The sequence below is a fragment of the Colius striatus genome, chromosome Z (genome assembly GCF_028858725.1).
Source record: "Colius striatus isolate bColStr4 chromosome Z, bColStr4.1.hap1, whole genome shotgun sequence".
In the NCBI taxonomy this organism is placed as follows: domain Eukaryota; kingdom Metazoa; phylum Chordata; class Aves; order Coliiformes; family Coliidae; genus Colius; species Colius striatus.
In genome coordinates this window covers 60,728,313-60,751,931 of record NC_084790.1, presented here as the reverse complement: position 1 = coordinate 60,751,931, position 23,619 = coordinate 60,728,313, and the positions used below count along the sequence as shown (strand labels likewise).

General features: G+C 39.5%; 1 protein-coding gene across 6 annotated transcripts in view; it reads left to right on the top strand.

Moving 5' to 3' along the window:
- The window catches only part of TJP2 (tight junction protein 2), a 65,817-nt gene that overhangs the window by 25,292 nt on the left and 16,906 nt on the right, over positions 1–23,619 (top strand). For all 6 annotated transcript variants that reach the window (XM_062018701.1, XM_062018699.1, XM_062018698.1 and 3 more), the window contains 4 exons: positions 16,271–16,324; positions 17,432–17,556; positions 20,389–20,491; positions 21,689–22,268. In XM_062018701.1, the coding sequence (XP_061874685.1) occupies positions 16,280–16,324; positions 17,432–17,556; positions 20,389–20,491; positions 21,689–22,268 (853 nt within the window). In that variant the 5' untranslated portion in view covers positions 16,271–16,279. The remainder of the gene's footprint in view (positions 1–16,270; positions 16,325–17,431; positions 17,557–20,388; positions 20,492–21,688; positions 22,269–23,619) is intronic.

Below are 23,619 nucleotides of genomic sequence, written 5' to 3'. Positions count from 1 at the left end.
ATGGGGAAAAAAACCAGAACACTTAATCATCACTTTGTTTTAGAAGATCCTTGAAGTGTATAATGCTCTTTATGTGGCTTAGACCACAAGAGGAAAGCTTTGTTCCAAATCTCAGTTGAGAATGAACTTACAGTTGCTACCAAAGTCAGCTTTTTCTGGATGGTAACTGAATGGAAACATTTCTGAACCTTAATGATTCTGAGGTGTTTAATTTCCTTTTAGCTGCATATGAAAAGGATCCTCGTTTTTCTTTGCTAATCCTTTTCAAAGCTCATGTCATTTATTAATAGCTGCAAAAGAAGGGAATAAAATTTGCTCTGTTACTCACTGATCTTATACTGGTCAGCTTATTTGTGTAGTTCAATTTGCAGTTCAGTGGGAGTGGCACATAGGGATGTGTCCATTTGGTTTCATTTAATGATAGGAGAGAAGCCTTAAGTTCCTTATGTGGTCATAATGTACATGTGAAGCGTTAACTTGGTAGAAATATTGCATCAAGGATTCTAGTTTCAAATTGTTCTGCTAGCATCCTTTCAAGTGAAGCAAGAATGGCTGCAAATAAACTTGTGTTAGTGCTTTGGGAATGAACCGGCCAAGTTACTATCTTGATACTAAAGAAAAAGGGCAGCTGACTTCACACCCACTCACCCCTGCCCTTTGTGTTGATTTCTTGGTTATTGGTTGACTACTCTCACTAACACCATTGATAGGAATAATTTCTACAGAAGCTGGGGGATGTTTGAAATGTTCTTTGCAACAACATGTTTGGATGTTAGCAGTCATATGCTAGTAAATAACTGTGTGGTGTACTTCAGCTTCACATCCAGCCTTACAAAACAGTTGAGGAGAATGAATGGAAAATATTCAAATTTTACCATTCTCATCTGCTCTTCTTAACTCAAAGTGTTTTGTCATTGTGCTCATGTATGTGGTGAGTTTCAGTGTAGCACAGCTTTATATTGGCTGATAGGTTGCTAGTGATGCTGTCCCAGAAAAGTGCAGAGCTGTGGGGAGTGAGCATTTAAGCTTGGTTTTATTGTTTGAAAAACAGTTATACTCCTTTGGAGGCTTAGCTGGGAGCAAAGGGATTTTGAATGTGTTTTCCTGAAGGAGATGTAGCTGGTTTAATCTACTGTCTCACGGTAATTGAGATGTTTGTGATCTTTTTGTTTATTTCTTCTTCTTCCAAATACGTATTGGTAGGGGCATCAGTATAAGACTGAAGGACCTAAACCCTTCAAATGCAATCCCCAGATTTGTGTTTTCCTTCATACAACCCACTGTATGGATGACAGAAAGAGTACTGAGCTTCCTTTGGGAACATTTATTTTTATATATGTGCAAGTTTAGGGATGAACTTCAGCAGTGCTTTCTGGCATGACTGGTTAGGCTGTTGAGACATCTTGAAAAGAGAGAAGTGAGTTGCTTTAGACCTTGAAGGCAGAAGTATGGTTGTAAAATGAAAGGCATGCAGAGAGCTGTGACTAGTGTGACTAGAAAACAGCTAAGAGTAGGCTAATAAAGCAAGCTATTTGTTGTGGTGTGTATCTGAATGATCCTGAACGTAAGACTTCCAGCTGGAAAAAGCTTAATTTTATAGACAATGATGTCTTATGAATTCTCTATTTTTAATTTATCTTTTTTTAACAGAAATTTGAATTAGGTTTTTACCATTACGGACGCTTAAATTCATTTGAAGCTTTTATTTAGGTACCCTGCATGTAAGTTGCCTTCTGCTTGATGTTTGTAGCTTTTGAGGTTTGTGATAAGACATTGATAGTTGTATGAAATGCATTCTATCATGTGAATTTTATGGGGCTTTAGTAGGCTTGGAGGTAGCCAAGTGTTCCATTAAAATTTATGTATTATAAAAAACAAGATTGTTTCTGTTGGACAAGAGAAGAAAGCTAATGTGACAATATGTAGTCTGACTGCCACAGGAATGCTTGAACAAAAGTAAAATGCTTCCAGGAATACAGCAGATCATCCTTCTGTTAAAAGATAGTAAAAATCTTAACAGCGAAAGAAAATCTAGTTTGATTTAGGACTAAGCTCAGAAAGTTAACAATTGTACCATTGTTTGAATTGTATTGCATTATGACTAGATGACTTGATACAAATGGTGAGCTGATTGGATTGTATCCCAGCAGTGAATCGGCCTTTTAGAAAAAACAATTCCAGGAAGCATTAGACAGGTATGCAGATTATTTTTCACAAGTTTGGGAACTATAGTAGTTGGATGACAAACTTTATGTAAACTTTGTGACCATGAAATAGCAGAAATGCATTTTTTCACCAGTAGTCACTTGATGATAGAGCTTGTCACTTCTGCTGCTTGCTGCGCTATTGGAATATGGCTGTGGGAAGCCAAAGCCTTCCTTCAAAACCAGTAACAGTAGAGAGGTGTATGACTGAAGTTTAATAAAATTGTAATCAATCCTTTGTACCATTGTAATGCATATGCTGCTTGGTTTTTTGTTTGTTTGTTTTTAAGGTGCTATGAGAGTAGAAGCTATGCTTTGGCTGCAGAGAATAACTGGTTCCAAAATGAGACACTTAAGGAGTGGTAGCTACACTTACATTTTTCACATTTGATTTTTCAAATTTGATTTATCTAGCATAATGAAATCGATTATGCACACCTAATGAGTTTCATTACCTCTTCGTCAAATCCTGATACTGCAACTACATCAGAACAACCTATTTTTTTAATGATGCCAGGCAAAAATTGTTCCTCCAGAACTTAGTTTCTGCACAAACTGCTGGAGCACTTCAGATGGGCACCTTAAGGAGCAGAATATACAGAAACTGAGTGGAAAAAATGTGTTAGGTTTTACAGTTAAATTGGATGTGGGTGGTAAAAGCTAGAGATAGCATTTAAAGCTAGCGTTGATTAGGTGGACTCAAAGTTTAGTGTCGCTTCAGTAGCTATTACCTTCTAGTAAACACAAAATCGTAATGGCAACATTGTGCAACAAGGTGAAAGTATAGGAAAACTGTTGAGAAAATGAAACAGCAAATAAACTCTCTTCACTTTCCTGTGTGTGTATATACACACACACCACACACATAAGTACAATTGACCTGTCAGTCATTTACCTAGTTTAATTTTGATCTTTAACTGAAATTGCTTTGCTTCCAGATTTTTATCTCCTGAAGCCTTGCTGTGTTTTTTGAAAAAGGGGTGGCAGGGAAATTTACTTTATTGTAAGAAAGATTGGGCATGTATCGTGCCCTGAGAGGTGAAGTTTTTTTTCTTTAGACACCTCCTTCAACACCCACAGGATAGTAAGTTAGACCTTCCAGGGCTCCTGGTGCTGGACTGGTGCTGCCTTTCCAGGAACACTGGGGACGAAAAGCTTCTTGACTTTCCTCTGTGAAGCAACATGTGAAAAGAAGGAAAACCGATGGGGAACAAAAATGTTATTTCCCAGAGGATTATTTCTCAATAGGCAGAAATTGTTTTCTGAAAAATAAAATAATGTAACTTTCTTTGATTTTTTCAGGAAGAGGAAATGGTGTCTGTTTTTCTTTTCCAAAATTGCAATTTTGTATTTCAATTGAAGCTGTTCCCTCACAAATTTTGAATAATTGGTTACTTCCTGTTGGGGGAAGCGCTGGAAAAATTGCACCATAATTTCACCAGGATAATGACAGTACTGTTACTGATAGCAGAGGGAACTTGCTCCTGGAATAGACCTAAGCTACATTTGATGAGTTTTAGGTTTTCAGTAGGTAAGACCTGTGTATCTCACAGCTGTGTTTTGGATACAATTAGTTTCTTTTTTTTCCCCGTTCCTGTCTTGAATAGGCTTTTGTTTAGTTTGTAATGGGATATTGTTGTTGGGTTTTGATGATGCAGATGTATGCGCATTTAAGCTCAGTAGAGTTCAGTAACAAGTGTAAACTATTCTGCTTGTGTCTTTCACCTCATCCCAGAGAAGTTCAGAAGTTTTGCATGTATAATTTTAGAACATATAGCATGCAGAGATGGTAAATTGATGTTGAGTTTCATGTTCTGAATTTGTTACACTCTGCTGGGTTAATACCTCTTCTTGCCCTTCTCATCGTTCCCCCTTTCCCAGTTCCAGTAATGGTAAATTAATATCTGCTTCTGCTAGCATACTGTCTAAACAGTTTGGGCAGCTGCTTTTGCATTTGTCTCCTTCCAGTAGTTACAGAGGGAGGATGCAGTTGTTAAACACATAGCTGTGCAAAAAGCATCTTAGTTCTAAAAAGACAGCACACTATGCTAAGTCATTTCTGTTTACTGAGTTGAAATGATCAACTATTTCATTTACTGGCAGAGGTCACAAGTGAAATACAAGTGTGTGTTGCTTGACTATGCTGTTGTAATGAGAAATTATGCTTTTATGTCAGTAAAATTGGGACCTTAAAGGACTTCAGTGTTTCTCGAAAGTCTAAACTTCTTATGTTCAATTTAAAAGTAGCCTGAAAGAAAAAGCTTAACTCAAAAAACCATAACTGTAATTCTCCTTTTTATGTTAAGTGCAAAAATGTAGCATTTCTAGCTCTAGGTGCAACTCTCAGGTAGTATTTTTTCAAAATACCTAATAAACATGGAATTAAAAACAAATCAGAGCCTGTTTGGTGATAGAATATGTGTTTGAGATTAGAACAACTAAAATCACATCTCCTTAATGTCTCATTTCCTGTCATTTTTACTCTGAAAATAAAGTTTTGAAATAGGATTTGGGCTAAGAAGATGTCAGGCCTCTGTCAGAGCTTTTAAATTATATTAATGAAAATTATTCAAGTGCCAAACTGTTTGAGAAATACATAAATGAAGGTATTGTGTAATATTAAATCTCCTTCAGAGCGACAATGCCCTGCTGTGTGGCAAAGGAGTAGCCCAAAGTTGTATTTATAAAACTGGAAAGAAATGCTGGTTTGAGCGCCTTCCAATGCCACGCTGGCGGCATCAGTGCCCCACCTAGTGCCACTCTGCCTTCCTTGTCAGCTGTGCCTCTTCAGTCCCAGCTCTCAGTTTCCCTGGCTTGCATGGTCTGTCTACTTTTTGCAGAAACAATTTGTCTAGTGCTTGGTGGGTTGCTTTTTGAATAGGATTCAGACTGATTTGCTGTTCAGCTCTAACCTGAATTCTCTGCAAATTCAGTAGTAGACGGAAATGCAGCTCCTGGTGCTTTTGTGCCTTTTCAATATGCAGCATGAGGAGAGAAAAAGAAGCAGGCTTTCTTTCCATTCATCAGTGCTGCAGGGGAAGACATATTTAGTGTGTGGATGTATGTATATATAATATTTGTATTAGTATATCTTATTGTATTTATACGTCACATTATATACTAATATTAATACTGTAGAGCCTTTATGAGTGGATTTTTTTTTCCTGGAATATGGGAAAACAGAAAAGAAATGGGACTTGTTAGTGACTATCAGGATATGACAGGGCAAAGTATATGCATGAGGATAGCAATCTGTTGTTTTAGCAAAAAGGGATTAAAAACAGGAGAAAATGTATCTCAGTGTGGGAATCAAGTACACCATCAGTGAGTCTGCTGAAGACACCACAATGTGTGACAGTGTTGATCTGCTTAAGAGCAAGAAGACTCTTCAGAGGGACGTGGACAGGCTGGATCGATGGACTGAGGTCAGTCTTATGATCAGCAAGGCCAAGTGCTGGGTCCTACTCTTGCGCCACAACAACCCCATGCAATACTACAAGCTTGGGGCAAGATGGCTGGAAAGCTGTCCTGTGGAAAATGAACGAGATATCGTTGCCAACAGCTGGTTGAACATGAACCAGCAGTGTGCCCAGGTGGCCAAGAAGGCCAATGGCATCCTGGCCTGTGTCGGGAACAGTGTTGTTAGCAGAAGTAGGGAGGTGATCATTCCCCTGTGCTCAGCTTTGGTGAGGCTGCACCTTGAATACTGTGTTCTGGGCCCCTCTCTACAAGAAGGACATTGAGGTGCTGGAGTGTGTGTAGAGATGGGCAATAAAGCTGGTGAAGAGTCTGGAGAACCAGTCTTATGAGGAGCAGCTAGGGGAACTCGGGTTGTTTAGATTGGATAGTAAGAAAAATTTCTTCACAAAGAGGGTTGTCAAGCAGTTGCACAGGCTGCCCAGAGAAGTGGAGTCACCATCTGTGGAGATATTTAAAAGCTGTAGATGTGACACTTGGGAACATGGTTTAGTGATAGGCTTGACTGTGTGAGGTTAGTGGTTGGACTCGATCTTGAAGATATTTTCCAACCTGAATGATTATGGTGTATTTAATCTGTCCTTCAATAAATTCTAGCTTTCCTGTCCTGGTGCACACTTGAAGGTGGAGCTTCATCCTATAGCTGAGTTGTTCTTATGTGCAAGAGTTCCAACATTCCTTCTGCTTCATTTCCCAGTATTTAGCTGTTTCTTGGCAAGCCAGTTCAGCTCACAGTAATAACAATAGAGCAATACAGCAGGAAAAGGTGAGCAGCTTTTTGATGCTTTTTGGCTTTTGAAGCTGTTTTGGCTTTGAAGAGCCAAACCACAGAATTCATGGAATGAATCAAGAGGCTGCATGTAAATGAGTGAGAGGAGTGTGGAAATTGTTATGGTCAAATGAAGTTGTTTGCTCTGTGTCTTGTGACACCATACCCAGCCTATGAGGTAGATGTGTGTTTGAGAAAGGAAGCCTGCATTGCCAAAGATGAAAAGAGGTGTTGATCATCTGTGATCACCTTTCAAAGGTAGTCATTTCTAGAGACTAGGAAACCTTAATGAGCCTGAGAAGAAGAAAGCAGCTAGGAGCATGCAAGCAAACAAACAAAACCCCACACCTAACTTGGATTTTTATTAACTGTTTCTAAGGTGAAATGTGACTTTAACTCACAAGTTAAAGTTTTAAGTAATCCAAATTCTTATCTTCTCTTCCTTTCAAGTGCCCCTCCTACTTTGTAAAAGTCTTCAATATAATTGGTAAATATTTGGCTTAAAATATCTAGGAAACACCATGTGTGGTTTAGGCCCATCAGGGAACAAAAGACCACAATTGGACTCAAGTACCAAAGACCTGAGGATTGCTAAAGGGCAGGGAGGGCTTAATTGCTGCTTATGGTCATGGACAAAACAGACCAGGCTACTCAGCTTGGGGAAGAAAACAGAAAATAATTTAATGCAACACCAGCTAAAGCATAACCATAAAACCCCAAAACATAACCAACACAAAACAACACAGAGTGGTACAATGATGAAGAGTACAACCAGCCCTTTAAGACCATCTTCTCCCCACCTCTCCACTCTTCCCGGGCTCAGAGCCCTGATCCTGGTGTCTATATCTCCTTCCCCACTGAATGGCCCAGGGGGACAGAGAATGGGGGTTTCAGCCAGTCTATTCCTGATAGTTTCTGCCATTTGTCTCTCCTCAGGGCATGTGGGCTCCACACGAGTCCTCCCTGCTCCTCTGCGGTGTCCCTCACACACGCATGGCAGCCCTGCACAGGCTGCTCCGGTGTGCATTTATTCCAAAGGCTGCAGCTCCTCTCTGCCTCTCGTGTGGGGCTGCTCTGCGGCGCGCAGGCTCTCCAGCATGGCCTGTGCCATGGCCGTCTCCCCGCACAGACTCCTACTCATCCAGGTGCATTCACACAGAGCTGCTGGTGGCTCTCAGTCCTGCCATTGCCCTCCATGGGCACCTCCGTCTTGTACCACTCCTACACCTCCTCCCAAGCACTTCAAATTCCCATCCTTAAATAGTGCTGGCAGAGGTGCCAAATTGGCCCAGCGAGACTGGAAATGGATCTGAAACCAAGAGCCGGGGGAAAGGCCAAGAACTCTTTACTGGGTTTTCACTGTTACCAAGCAAAAGCAGCTCCTTGCTAAACCACGACACGCCTCTTTCCTAGGCAGTATCTTACTGACACGGACAGATAAAAATTACCCTGAAAAACAATTGATCAGTGCAGTTTATCACCCCATGCCTCCCCTTCCCCCCACCCACCTGCCCAGACTAGTGTATGTTTAACTCAGATATTTATAGATACAAGCCTCCCCAGTTTTACTTAGGTGTTTCTTTAATGCAGAATTGATAGACAAATAAAAACTGTTGAGAGATTATGTGCTTTACTCAGTAATTCAGAAAAAGGCTGCCCAATGCCACAATTTTTACTGACTTCTTTCAGTGTCCAGGTTATTTGTTATTTCCTTTATTTTTTGCAATTGCAAAATAATTAAATATTTGCAAAACTCAATTCTCATGCCTCTGTTTTGATGTGTGTTTTTCTGTGCTGGGGTAAATTTCTGCAAATACTCTTTCAACTGAGGATGCTATGTTATCACTGTGGACCATTCAAAGAAAGCTAGTGCAGGGACTGCTATTATAGGCAGTCCTATATGGCAGTTTTGTGGGATGGAATATCTGTGCTGGCTAGTTCAGGTTGACTGTCCTGGCCGTGATCCCTCTCAGCATCTTGTCCTTGGAGACAGAGTATGGGAAACTGAGAATTCCTTCACTTAAGATAAGCACTACTGAGCAAAAGCTAAAACATCACTGTGTTATCAACAATACTCTTGCACTAAATCCAAAACACAGCCCTGTACCACCTACTAGGAAGAATAGTAACTCTGTCACAGCCAAAATCAGGACAATTAATAACAGGACTACAATGCAAATGAGACCTAGATGCATTTGTCTATTAATATTCTCAGTAGTTTGGTAAACAGTGCTATTGCCCTTCATCTCTGCAGTTTTGCATAGTACTGGATTCTAGTTGAGCTTGCAGCCTGGAAGGCATTTGGAGTGTCATAGTATCAGAAGAGGCAGAAGTGAATGTGAGTTCTGCTATCCTGGATTTTTTTTCTACATTTATTAGCTGGCTAAAACTCCTGCAATGTGAGAAATTTGACCCTTGTTTTTGTATTACAGGGACTATTTTGATGTGAGACTTCTGTTTGATAGAAATGGAAAAAATCTGTGTGTTTGCTTCCTTTCACAGCACGTGTCTGTGGACAGGCTGCTTGACTGGTGGTCAAGAAGCCTGAATTATGCTCTTGGCTCTGCAGCTGATGGCTTTACTGCAGGGTATTTTTTAACGAGTAGTTCTGCAAACTGGAAGCAAAATTTGTAGTGAGATAGTTCAGAGCACAGAGTCAGGTAATGACTGTGGGTATTGTGCTGGGTTCAAACTGTCCTTGAAAGAAACAAAGTAAAAAAACCCCTTGAACTGTTATCTAGTAAACAGTTCTCATTTGATGTTTTTTAAGTTTTCATGCAACTTGTAAAGATTAGTCTTTGAATGCCTGGAATAGGCATGTTGTACTTAGGCAGCATTGGCCAATGCTGCTGTAGGCAGAACTGAGAAATTATAGCAAGCAAATAGCATTAATTTTTAAGTGAAATATGATTAAGAAAAGGTTTTTGCATTGTCGTTTCTTTTGCATTAGACTAGTTCTATTTGTGTTTCTGTGTAATTCAACTTACCAAATCTAGGAAGTGCAAATGATTAAAAAAATCATGCTCAGTTTATGTTTCCTTAAAATAGATCTTTTTAGACAAGCCTTATCTTGAGATTAATGCTTCTAAATGCATTTTGGAAAGAAAATGTTTCCTACACAAAGTCTGATAATATATCATAGAATCACAGAATGACCTTAAGGATCATCTAGTTCTAACCCCCCTGCCCTGTGCCATGGACACTTTCCTCTAGACCTCCTTGCTGATGAATATGCTTACAAGCAAAATACCTCTGCTCATTTAACAAGACTTTTGTTCCTGACTAGTAACTTGAGAGAAAGAAGGCTCTATCTAACTGATAATCCTTCACTGGAGAGAAGGAGAAGAAAGAATTGCCTGCACAGCTTGTTTCTTGATTTTTTTTTCTTCTTCAAAAGTTATCATTCCAGTGCAGAGATACACTTTTACATGTGCAGTGTGTGACATTAAAACAAAAAAAAAAAAAGCACCAAAACAACTTTTCTGCATACTGATAACATAGCCATCCCAGTGTTAACAGCCATCTTGATTTTCACTCAAATGTGAAAGTAGAACTGGTGATCTTTTAACACAGAATTGTCTCTTATCTGTGTGTTTCTCTTCCAGGATCTAAAAGATAAAAAAAAATAGTTTCTGTCTTGCTGGAGAACAACTGCATGTTACTCCTAGTTGGATATCTTTTGCAAACCACTTTTCACCTCTTACCTTGCCTTAATCTGAGCAATTTGTTATTCTGGGAATGTCTTTCTTTGGGATGATCTGTTGCTCTCTAGAACATTGCTGTATTGGTGCAAGAAACTACAGAAAATGTAGGAAATATGTTTTTCAATTACAGTATTTATTGGCAGAAAACTAGGTACTTCCCTTTTTTGTGATACACTGACTATATTTTCAAAGTTCCCTGGGTAAATAGTTTTTCTCATCTTTCTAAGTCATATCAGACATCTACCATACCATGTGCAGATAGTTCCATGAAAACATTTCAGTCAGAGCCTTCTTACTTCAAAGTGGCTTGAGTGTGCTACCCAGGGAAAGGCCTGGTAAAGGTCCTGTTCATCTTCAGACATTTTTCACTATGTTAATTAAGATACTTGGCAAGCTCTGGATATGCAACTTGTGTTATATGATTGTCTTTTCATAGTCAGCTTCAATAGTCTAGTAGGCTACAGCCTACAGCTGAAGAAGAGGAGGTGTTGAGCTGCATGCCACAGTGAGGTACAGTTTGCTTCTCAGTTCATTCAGCCTCCACTGTCTGCTGAGGAGGTTTCCTGAGGATCCTCCAAATACTGAAGGTAAAGAAACTCTTTCTTCACCTGGATGAGTGGAGAGATGTTACCTTTTACTGTAAGGATTTGTTATTACATTGCAAGATTACTCAGTTTTCAATTTATTTCTCCCCCAAGTGATTCACAAACAAATGCTTTATCACATGGATAGACTCCCACAAAGAACCAAGGTGTGTGTTGCATTAGAGTTGTGATTGCCTTTAAAAAGAGTTTCAGTTTTCAATGTCTGTGGATAATAGGTGTCAAATACTATGAAATGTGAAAGACTTGTTATTACACCCATCCTCTTGTGATAGGTGTGAAGTTAGGCTTTACTTTCCTTTACCCTTTGTAAAAGGTCATGCAGGTAGCGTCAAAAGGGAGGGGGGATGGGGACATAGTGCTTCTTTGTTAGTTAAAAAAAAAATGTTTTTCTGTCCAGCTCACTTTAAAGAATTGAGTAGGGGAATTCCTATCCTTGGATAAATTATTTTTCTCCAATGTGAAATGTTCTAGTGCAAAAGACTTCACCTTTCTGTTAACACATCAGTCTCTTCACAGCTTGTATTCTGACTGTGCAAGAAAATTTGCAGTGACATTCTTAGACTTCCAGATTTATTTTTTTAATTTCTTTTCAGGTTTCTTTTACATTTTGATGGAGTCAATCCATCTGTGTTTCGCATTTTATTCTAGAGAAAAGACAGTCCAAAGCCAAGGAAGATGAGTCCTTGGTGTATAATGGCTAGAGCTCACGGACAGTGTTTTGATATTTTTTCCCTCAATGTTGTCACAGTCTGGTTTTGGTGATCCTTCTCTATTTGGAGTGCTGCTGAAGCTTTTCCAGGGTAAGGAGGAACAGAACAGGATAGGCAGGGTTAAAGAGGTCTCAAATACATCCTTACATTTGTTTCTACTTTTTGCTATCTCTGTAAAAATAGATACATTTAAAACATGGTTTTGGAAGCCCTGAGTGTGAATCTGTTCAGAGGAATGAGTTTTTGTTTAGAAAGGCTATTGGAAATGTTAAATTATTTACCAAAATCTAATGTCAATCTTAAACTACTTACATCCCCATGTGTGCTCTGGAAGTGGGAAGCCCCAGTCAGAGGCTGGTGTCAATGTGCTTCTCCTGCACCCCCATGGTGCAGGCTGAACTGTATTCACACTTGTCAGCGTAGTGCTGAAGATGCAAGCCTGTGTTCATCCTAGTTCTGCTGCTTAGTGCAGCAGTGGGGTCACGATTGCAACATGGGAAATTGAATTAAGTCATGATTTTAAATGGAAATTAGCATAGCACACTGAACTTGGCTTGTGTTCCTATCTGTTCACTGTCTGTGAAACTTACATAAAGTCTACAGGAAAAGTTTGCTTAGGGCTTAAATTTCACAGCATTCATGTGGCATAGATGGAACGGATAGCTTGACCTATTTTCCAATAAAGTCATCTGTTTGGCCGTATGATTAGCTTATCATTCTCAAAGGTATCTTAGTAAATGTTTGAGGGCAGAGGGAGTGTTATTTGCAACTCTTACAATTTTGTTTCAATTTATGCTTACTGGAGCCAAGTCCACATTTCTGCAAGTGTTTATGTGTAATTTTACACATGCAGCTTGAACGGGTTACTCCCATGTATACAATTATTTCTGCGTAAGGACTTCCTGGATTCAGCAGTTACATTGCTGAGACTTGACAGAGGTTGCTAAACCATGGCGTTACTCCAGATAATGGAATCGAGTGGTCATTTTTACAATAAAATATTGTAGTCATAGTATGAATTTTCATATAATCTGCACCGTGCTTCTTAAGCCTTTGTTCTTTAAAGTTTCAGGTAGTTTCCTGGTGCGATGAGCCTATATGTGCCTGGAAGAAAAATAACTTGCTACACGTTGATCTGACTTTGACACTAATTTAAAAAAAAAGCCATAAAATTGCAGTGCTGCTTTTTCCTGGAGTCTCTTAAAGTGAGAGTTAGTTGAACTCCTGGTAGATTTCCCTGCTGTGGTTTTGATGTGTTTCTGTGTGAAACTGATGACAGGATTTGTTCTAGTATGTAGGCCACTATTGTATTAGAATTACATAACTGTGTTGAGTGGTGGAAACAGATGAAAAGAGGGGGATGTACGGCGTCCCCTCACAGATTATATCCTGCAACAATGAAGACAGCTCAAGCTCTGCAGAGAATGTGGTCACATGCAGTCAAAAAGTTGGGGATTTTGAAAGGGCACGTGAGTTGCTTTTTGTTGCATCTTGCTCCAAGTCTTCCCCACTCCCTCCCTCCCTCCCTCGTATATCTGTCCCCTCTCCAACTCACTTTTATAACCAGATAATGGTTTTGTCAGGTCTTCTGGTTTTGTTCTTCTTTCACTATGAATGAAGTGGTCTTTGGTGATCTCTCCATAGCAAGCAATAGCATAAATCTCTGATGACTGTCAGTGAGAGTTGCAACAGCTGCCTATTCATAGCACACAGACAATTTTAGCACTTTGACTAGTTTTGTGCCAAAGATTTTGTTAAGCAGTCTATTTTGGGCGTGTAGAAAGCACCTGTCATTTTGATATATGAGCATTAGGCAGATTTGAGCAAATCCTGGCCATAGTGTTGTAATTAGAAATGTACTGACTTTAGTCAGTAATGAATTTAGACTAGCTAATTAGAGTAATTTGCATTTACTGCAGGTAGCCTGGTACCTATGTGAAACCTGCACAGACTTGCAAAAGAGTTACTATTAGTAACTGGAGGTGGGGTTCATAACCATTTTGCCTGCCTTTCTCCAGTATTTTGGTGTGCAATCTTGCAGTGAAATTGCAATCCTGTAAGGGGTGCACAGGCTGCTCAGGATCCCTTTGTGTTTCCATACAGATGAAGCAGGAAGAAATTGGCAAGATGATGAAGGCTTTTTATAACTCATCACTTGATGCATTCAGAGGAGAGTCATATTCATAGATGAGGAATATAGGAATTTTACGATTGTGTGTGGACTTGACTCTTAGTTTTGTTCAAGTCCTCAATGGATGATTTATAGCACTTGTAGTTTCTCCATCTCTCTCAATCTTGTCCATTAATCTGTCAGTCTGGGTTAGCGTTGTGGCAGTGGCAAGCAATAGTGCATTTTCTAATGTTAAAGAGATTACTGCTTAGAGATTTGAGGGAATACAGATGTGTTTTGTGCCTCATGGGCTTCCAAGGTGACCATTCGGTTCTCTGAACAGAGCCTGAATAGCTTTATCAGTGTGGCAGTCCTGTTGCACAAAAACAGCTTTGCAAGTGCATAGTGTACTTTCCTATGCTAATATAGAATACAGAGAATGGGAGACAGTTTCCCAAGGAGCAGTTTTAAAAAATTTGTTACTTTTAACAAATACAACTTTAAAAGTGAATTCTTTTATTAGCTTTTGTTTAATGTTCAGTAGCAGTTTCAAGTGAAAAATAAACCTTATATATCACACAGAAAGTATCTGAGACAGTGCCTGGTGCTGTGAGGAGCTTCTAGGCACACATGAGATGTTACTATAGGCAAAACATCTTGCAAGTCCTTAGGCGGCAGTTTTCCATTCTCAGGCCTTCCTTTAGTAGTGGAGTATTGAAAGACCTAGTGTTAAGAGTTTCTGGATGAGCAAGGCAGCTGTGCTGCTCCTTTTCCCTAGGGGCAGTAAGCTCTATCAATTGCATCATTGCCTGCCTTGCTATTTTGCCTGCACAGAACTGGACTCAGTATTTTAGGCTGGGAAGTAGCATTGGTGAGAGCTGCATACAGTGCAAATGTAATTTAGGTGATGTTCTTGTTACTCGTCTAAGTTGTTGAGGCTTTTGTACAGTGAGGAAGCTGGATAAGACTTCCCGCTTCCTCTTCTACATAATTTGAACCCACCTGCTTGTCCTTCACATTTTACCCATCATTTGGTGCTGTCTTACATTACTATAACTTTCTTCAGTGGAGTCAACTGGAAGTTAAATGACACTGAGGCTGTTTTTAAGCACACACTGGTTTTCTGCAGAGCTTAAAAATATAATCTAGAGAAGCAGGGTGGTGATGGTGTACCCATGACTTAGTAGTGGGTAAACTGTTTACATATTTTCATATATGCCAGACAAGTACATCTAGTCACTTCTATTTACTGCACCACCACAGCAGCTTAGAAAAAGTGCTTAATTAATAAGAAAAGTGTTACTTATATTCACTTAAGCAGAGAATTTTCTGTATGGAGTGAGACAGTTCAGTGTTAGCTAATGTAAGGGTTAGATATGTCAGCTGGTTAAATGGGAATATCAGATAATTTCACTATGTGCTTAAGCAGAGTAGTCCACTGATACAAGACTGCTACTTAAAAATGCCACTCATTCTTGTCTGATCTGATCACAGAATCACAGAATCTTAAGGGTTGGAAGGGACCTCAGAAGATCATCTAGTCCAACCTTCCTGCCAGAGCAGGACCTCCTAGAGTAGGTCACATAGGAACTTGAAATACAAATCTAGTTCCCTCTGGTGTGCTCAAAATCCACTGGAAGACTACGATGTGGGATTTGCATTTGAGATTCAGAATCCATAGCTTGCTAAAGAGGTGCATACTGCCAGAAGACTCTTGGTATGGAAATATGGGGAACGCTTTAAAGTATAGGCATACCCTTCTTGTGTCACTTCTTTCTCTGTTTGTTGCCACTAATCCCTTTAATACCTTTAAAGAGACAGTTAAGCCAAAACTGAGCTTCTGTGGGAACTTAAGTTTTCTGAGCAAACTCTTAACTTCCCAGGAAAGAAGACCACTTTTAGCAATAAAAACAAATAAGCCTATGGCTTGAGTATGAAGCTTTGCATTTTGAAAGGTTTGGAGTGCATAGAATATTGAAACTCGTTTTTCCCCTTGTTTTACAGGGCAGACACTGAAGGGGCTGTCTGTGTACTATATGGTGCATCACAGCTGGGCGATTATTTTGTATTATATTTTAAGCTGTGATGTTGGAAAGATTTCAGGTTATATCATGTAAGATAAACTGATCAGTTCAGGATCAGTTTTAGCTGGAAATGTGGAAAAAAAAATGTTTCTGAGAAGTGTCACAGAGATGGAGATACCAGATCTATATAGAGATGAACTGTATTTTCCCATAAAATTTTATTACATAATTTGTAGTGGACAAAACATTTTGTTAAATCCTCAAAAGGAAGATCTGGAGGCTAGTTCATCCCTAATACCTGTTTCAGGTGTTAATCTTAATGCATACTGGAATTGAGAGGTCTTCATGAAGTACTTTTTGCAGTATTTGAATTAGGGCTATATAATGCTAGTGTGATCTGAATTAAATACTTTTACTGAGTGAAACTAGTGCAGAAAATCACAATGAGGTGTTAAATTGGTGAAATGTGAAGGGATTCTACCACCCCAGACCTATAAATATTGCCTCTTTAAAGAAAAAATATCGTAACTTGAAATATATATATTTCTTACTATCCAAAATTATTAGAATACTCGTGTTTTTATACCTCCTATAACAGGATGTTTCACATTTTAATTTAGATAGTTGAATGCTCTGTGTTTTACTAATTGGTTTCTATGTGCAACAGGCCCCAGGCATGGAAGAGCTGATATGGGAACAGTACACTGTGACCTTACAAAAGGTGAGTGAGTGCCTGTTATATTTTTAGTTTTCAAATACTCAAGCACTGATGCAGTCTAAATATGTTTTACAATAGGACATTATTAGCATATCTGGGTCTAGAATAGGATTAATTGCTTGACCAAATCAGATATGGGGTTTTTTTTAAAGCTTAATTGCTAGTTACTCATACAAAAGATCTTTACAATGTCATACAATGACTCTTCAATGTTAAGAGTAAATTAACAATTTAAGTGCTAAATTTACTACTGTCAAGGGAAAAGGACTACTTTAATTTGGTGCATTATATTGCCACTATGTTAAAACATTTTGTTTAAATGTAGCATAATGTGTATTTTCTAAGGATAGCAGGTCCCTGTTAAATGTGTTTTTAACAAAAATGTGTAGTTTTGTGCACAGCTTGCTGTCTGCAGATCCCTTAGGCTAACAGTTTTCAGGTCTGATGTTACAGATATGCTTCCTTTAGACCCTATGAAGTATTTTCCCAATTTCATTAATTGGATGTTTTTATGACAACAGGTTTGATATGAATTACACATTTTAAATTGTGGATTGTGAGACAGTTCACAATTTCACTGCTTGCCTTTTGTAATCAGACATGATCTTAATTTGTTTGAAGAGTAAGTAGTTATTACAAACCAGATGGCATTTGTAATGAAGATCAGATCCTGGAAAAGCTGTTCCAGTTTCCTATTACTAAAAACATAGATCTATCTGACAGTAAATTTGGTATGAATAACCATTGGGTTGGTGGAGCAAAGTTCAGGCTGAGCAAGTGAGTGGATCCTTTGCATAATTACTAATCATCACAAGATTGTAGGCTGAGGTTTTGGGACACAAGAACAGATGGTATTGTTACCTGGATTTGTAAATGCAATGTGTTTTAATTTAATTTGTTTAAATGCAAGGTGCTATGTGTTTCTGCAGCTCTCTTCAGGCAGCTTTCGTATTTTAAGTGATATCTAGGAAGAGTGCTATAACAGGAACATTTCAATTACTCTTCTTTCTCCCTATCAAAATTCATATGTGTGGAAAAGATGATCTTTAGAGGTCCCTTCCAACCCCTACCATTCTGTGATCCTTTTTTGTATTTGTTTTTGTTGTAAAGGACTCAAAACGAGGATTTGGGATCGCAGTTTCTGGCGGCAGAGATAACCCTCATTTTGAAAATGGTGAAACATCAATAGTCATTTCAGATGTTCTCCCAGGTGGTCCAGCAGATGGATTACTTCAGTAAGTAACTTTGTATTTCTTTGTCTGACATTGTTTGAAAGGCAAGGAGGTAGAGTACTTAAAACCTTCTGAGAGTCTTGGTTGAAATCCTGGTGATAAAATCCACTCAAGATTTCAGGTCCATGTGCATTCTAAGTAATTAAAAAACCCTACCAGACAACAAACCAAATTCACTCTGCTTAGGGGTATTTCTGTTTGCTATTTTGCAATAATTTAAATTTCAGTGGTATAGAAAAGCTTTTACAGTTAAGTACATTTCTCTTAAGACTACATTTCCTTTAAAGAAACAGACAGAAGCTTAGGCAATGTGGGTTGGCTGAGTGGAGGGTGAGGTGGATCAAGAACTGTCTGAATGACAGAGCCCAGAGGCACAGAGTGGAGTTGGAGGACTGTGGCTAGTGGAGTTCCATAGGCATCGGTTCTGTTCAACGTGTTCATCAATGACCTGGATGAGGGGACTGTGGGTACCCTCAGAAAGTTGGCTGATGACACCAAACTGGGAGCACTGGCTGATTCCCCAGAAGGCTGTGCTGCCATTCAGCGGGATCTCGACCGGCTTGAGAGTTGGGTACAGAGGAACCTCATGAAGTTCAACAAGGACAAGTGCAGAGTCCTGCATTTGGGGAGGAACAATCCCATGCACCAGTACAGGCTGGGTATTGACCTGCTGGAGAGCAGCTCTGCAGAGAGAGACCTGGGAGTCCTCATTGATAATAAACTAAATATAAGCCAGCAATGTGCCCTCGTGGCCAAGAAGGCCAATGTTATTCTGGGATGCATCAAGCAGAATGTGGGCAGCAGGTCAAGGGAAGTTATGCTCCCCCTCTCCTCTGCCCGGTGAGGTCTGATCTGGCATCCTGTGTCCAGTTCTGGGTTCCCCAGCTCAAGAGGGATGGGGAACTTCTGTAGAGAGTCCAGCGCAGGGCCACCAAGATGATCAGGGGACTGGAAAAGCTGAATGAAATGGGGCTGTTTAGAGAAGAGGAGATTGAAAGGGGATCTCATTAATATTTATAAATATCTAAATGGTGGATGTCAGGAAGTTTGGGCATCCCTTTTTTCTGTTGTATCCATTTACAGGACAAGGGGTAATGGGATGAAGCTGGAACACAAAAATTTCCACTTAAACATAAGAAAAAACTATTTCTCTGTGAGGGTGACGGAGCACCAGCAATGGCTGCCCAGGGAGGTCATGGAGTCTCCTTCCTTGGAGGTTTTCAATACTGGCTGGAATGCCTTCCTGTGTGACTTGATCTAGGTGGATCTGCTTTGGCAAGGGCGTTGGACTAGATGATCTCTGAAGGTCCCTTCAAACCCCTACCATTCTGTGATTCTGCAATTATATGGAATACTTAGTATCTTAAAACATTTTCCCTGTTTTTCCTCCAGGAAAGACATTTTGTAATCATTAATTAATTTTCAAGAGAATGGCTTAAGTCAGCTCAGGAGCAGGTTGCTAGGTATGTTGATGATAAGGCAGAACCAAGCAATTTGGGCACATTTAGGCAAAACATGTTCTGAGGAAAACTGAATGTGATGCCTTTCCTCCAACAAACCAAGGAATATGGGCCTCAGAGTGTGGGGGATTACAGTATTGAAATCCTTTTTAGCGTAGAGTGAGCAGAAATAGATGAGAATTCTTCTGGTAGTCTTACAACTTTGTTTGATACTGTCTGTGGATGTGTGGACTGTGAAGAGAGCTATTTTAACTCTCACATAAACCCCAGATTAAACAGGTACTGGAATATAGCATACTATTCTGGCATACTCATTCATTAAAATGAATTAGAAGGATATGAAAAAAGCACAAAAATCATTCAGGAGTTAGAGAAAGTGCCTTACAAACAGAGGCTTAAAGTATATAATCTTCTTATTTTAAGAGAAGATTGTGGTGTGACTTGATTACAGTGAAAAGAAAATAATGGATTCTAACGTTTTTTGTTATCTAGCAGAAAATGGCACAGTAACTAGTAACTGCTTGAACTTATGCTCTTGACTCTAAGGTTAATAACTGAACAGTTACCAGGATAAAGCAGTATGAGAAGTGGTAGATCATTTTTTTTCTGTCATTTCATGCACTTTTTATGCTGAAATGCCTTTCTGGAAGATACTGGTTTTCAATTAATCATGTGTTATGGAACTGTCTCCTGGAGGTGATCCAAGTTAAGTCTTCGTGATCTATTTGACAATTCACGAAATCCAAATAGACAGGTTAGTAATAATCTTTTGACCCGTGTTTTAGGACAGAGAGGACTTCTTGTGTATTATAGTTTGGTTGCTCCTCCTCCCCCAATTATCTTTTTTCAGAGTAGATGGGATCTAAATACCAGTCTTCCAGAAAAGAGTGAAGATTTGCCTGAACACTTTTATGGCTTCAGCAGTTTGAAACTTTCTTGAAATTCTTCTTATTGTTATTGTTGTGAAAAAAAATCTAGCACTAGATATGAAAGACTAAGAATTCTAAAAGAACTAAAAGAAGAGTAAAAGTTTTAAATACTTTGATCACAAATATTCTGTACTTAAATCACAAAAATTCTTTAAAAAATCAAAGTCTTCTTCGACATTATGGCAAGGTTCTTAAGCTGGACCTAGGACGTGTACAAAGATACACACTGCTGCTCTAAGTCTGGTCTCAAAACATACTGAAAGCTTCTAGTAGTCAGCCTTTGTATAACAAACACAATTTTGATACAAAGCTTCCTATTAAAAGTGAATAAAATGCTGTAAGTTCTCCCTGAAAAAAAAAAAAAGTTCTGGTGTTTTCATGAAGACTATTCTTAAATTCTTTTTTTTTCTCCTTTTTTTTTTTTTTTTAATCTCCTCCTCTTCTAGAGAAAATGACCGTGTGATCATAGTTAATGGGACCCCAATGGAAAATGTTCCACATTCTTTTGCAGTTCAGCAGCTTAGAAAAAGTGGAAAAGTGGCCACCATTGTAAGTAGATTACAAACATCTTCTCTCTACATGGTATGTACCTGTGTAACCAGTCAGGACTTTGGCTTTCTTGTATGAAGTGTGCTATAAATACATAAGGAAAAAGCACATGTTTGCCTAATAAAATAAGCAAAGGAAGTAAAACAAAGCAAAGACGTGGTTTCGGTTAAAACAAATAGAAATTACTCAATAGTGTCACAAAGTTGAAAAGCTGGGAATAAATGTATGTCCTCAATCTAATAAGTGGTAGTTGGAAAAAACAAAAGTATATGAGGCAAATGATGTCTTGCAAACACAGACCTTGTCTAAGGATTTGCTGTCCAGCTTGAGCAAGGCATTTACAACATTCTCTCTTTTGGGGACTTGTCATCTCTTTTTGGAAGTTATCTAGAAGAAGAAAATAAATATTCATTGCTCACAGTCTTGGGGAGGTGGAAGAAGGTGGTTTGCTGATCTCTCCTTGTTCTAGAAATAGAACATTGTTTTTTTGGGGTTGGGATTTTTTCGTGTCCTGGTTTCACATCGATTACAGCTAATTTTCTGCCTAATACAAGGTACCGTGCTGTTTTGCATTTAGTACCAGAATAATGTTGATAACAAACTGATGTTTTAGCTCTTGCTGAGTAGCACTTGTTCTGAAGTCAAGAGCATTTCATTTTCCCATGGTCTGCCAGTGAGGAAGTGCACAAGGAGCTGGGAGGAAGCATGGCCAGGACAGGTGACCCAGACTAGCCAAAGGGTTACTCCATGTTCCATAGGATGTCATGCCCAGTTTATAAACTGGGGTAGTTGGTGGGGAGGGAGGATTGCTGCTTGGGCTTTGGTCAGTGGGTGGTGTGCAACTGCACTGGGCAGTGCTTGCCCTGTCTTGAGGGTTTTATTGCTCCCTCTTTTTGTTACATTCCTTTTCATTACAGTTATCACTATTTTGTTGTCATTATTATGTTTTATTTTATTTACTACACTGTTCTTATTTCAACACTATGAGTTTTGGGTTTTTTTATGGTTCTCCTCGCTGTCCTGCTGGGAGGGGAGAGGAGTGAGTGGGTGGCTGTAGGAGGCTCAGTTGCTGGCTGGGGTTAAACCATGGCATTTTCCTGACCTCTGTTTGAAGAGCAAAGAGTATTCCATCTGTTGAATTTCACATTCTGATCACTGGAGGATTTTTGTTTGTTTGTTTCATATTGTGCTGAACAGGTAGTGAAAAGACCAAGGAAAGTGCAGGCTGCTGCATTGAAGAGAAGCCCCTCTCTTGACTATGAGGACAGAGCTTTAGACATGATGGATGACCAGGCAGAATTTGATGGTAAAAGTGCTCGAAGTGGCTATAGTGAAAGAAGCTGGCGCAGTGGTAATGGAGGGCGCAGCCAAAGCTGGGGAAACAGCCTGGATCAGAGCTATAGAGATGAAGAAGACAGAGGGTGTAACCAAAGCAGAGACCGTGGCAGGGAATGTGGGTACAGCCGTGATCAAAGCCGTGGTAGGAGCATTGATGGGAGCTTGGATCGAGACTATAGAAGAGATCGGAGCAGAGGAAGGAGCATTGACAGGGATGGCAGCTATGAACGGGACTACAGAGAAGACTACAGCCCACCCAACTACAGTCATGGGTTTCAACCTGATCCTAGATATGGGAAGGAAGTGAGGAGTCGAAGTCGGGACAGACTTCACTCCCGTAGTCCTTCGCCTGAAATCCACCATCCACGCGAGTACCTAGGACCACAGGATCAGAACGGACCCATCAGTGTTCTCTTAACAAAAGGCAGACATAATGAAGGTAGGTGTAGTAGAGGGTGAGAGGAACTGGCTTTTAATACAGCATGTTACTGTGGTCGGGGAGAGAGAGATGAAGAATATTCTCTGCTTTCACAGGTTAAATGTTGAGTTTCCTAGCTGATGACTGAAGTTGTTCTTTCCTTCTCCTGGCTTGTTTGGAATGCTTTTTCCCCCAGCACTTTGAATTTTACATTGAACAAAGAACTGTTCACCCACATTGTTTCATTCTTTTCAAGCCACTGTGTTCTTCAGTTTTCCATTTGCTCTGTCCTGATCTCTTAGTTCTGGTGAAAAACACAGATATGATTGTGAATCAGATTACACTTGGCACATCTACAAAAGGCTCAGCTATAAAAGATGAGGAGTAGACTCTGCCTTTAATAGTGCACTTACTTCTTCCCTAAATTAATTCCAAGGTTTGTTTTGTTCTGAATACTTTAGAATGTAGTTAAAGAATGTTGAAATAGCTACAACTGACACAACCTGACTGTTGGAGTGTGTAAATGAAAGCCAAAAGCCTCATCAGTCATGTGTTGTAAAATAAAAAGTCTTGTGCTGTAAAGCTTATCAGAGATTAGATTATGTGTTCTTTCCTGTTTGGATTTTTGGGGAATGTTTGGTGGTTTGTTTGTGGGAGGTTTTTTCTGGTCGTTTTTTTGTTGTGGGCATTTTTTTATCTATTCTGCCCACTTGTGATTTGTACGAATTGTCTGCTCTGTAAACTTTGTATGCAGGAGCCAACCTCGTTTCTCATTGACTCTGTCAAGGACCCTTTTCTTTCCTTCCTCTGCATATAATGTTTACACTTGTAGAGATAATGGAGATAGGTATACAAGTAAGGTGCCTTTGTTAAGTTTTTTATGTAGCTAGTATTTCCATGATAATTTCTGCCATTCGAATGGCTGCTCTGCAGACTTGCTCAAATGTGATGGTTTTTCAAAGCAAAAAACTGTTTCTTTCCTTTCCTGTTGTTCTCAGTTGAGCTTGTTTTAAGACTTGTCTTTCATTTTAAGTAGCATATCTACTGATCCAGGTAACTTATATCAAAGGGATGAAAAAGGAGATGGGGAGGAACCATTGCCTGAAACAACTGACACACTGGAGTACAGATAGAACAGGGTTGGCATGCAGCAACTGCTGAACAACCCAGCTCCTAGTGATTTTTCACCCTTTTCTGCCTCGCAGAGTATGATGCAGAGAGAGACTCTAGTCTAGCATGTTAATAAGCACCTCCAGAACAAAGGCATTGTTTTGCTCTTGAAGGTGCCAGACTAACCATCCGTCTGTGACAGTTTTTGGTTTCTGTTTGTTCTTCATTGTGGTGACAGGACAGAAATGGGAGAGTTAGTTAG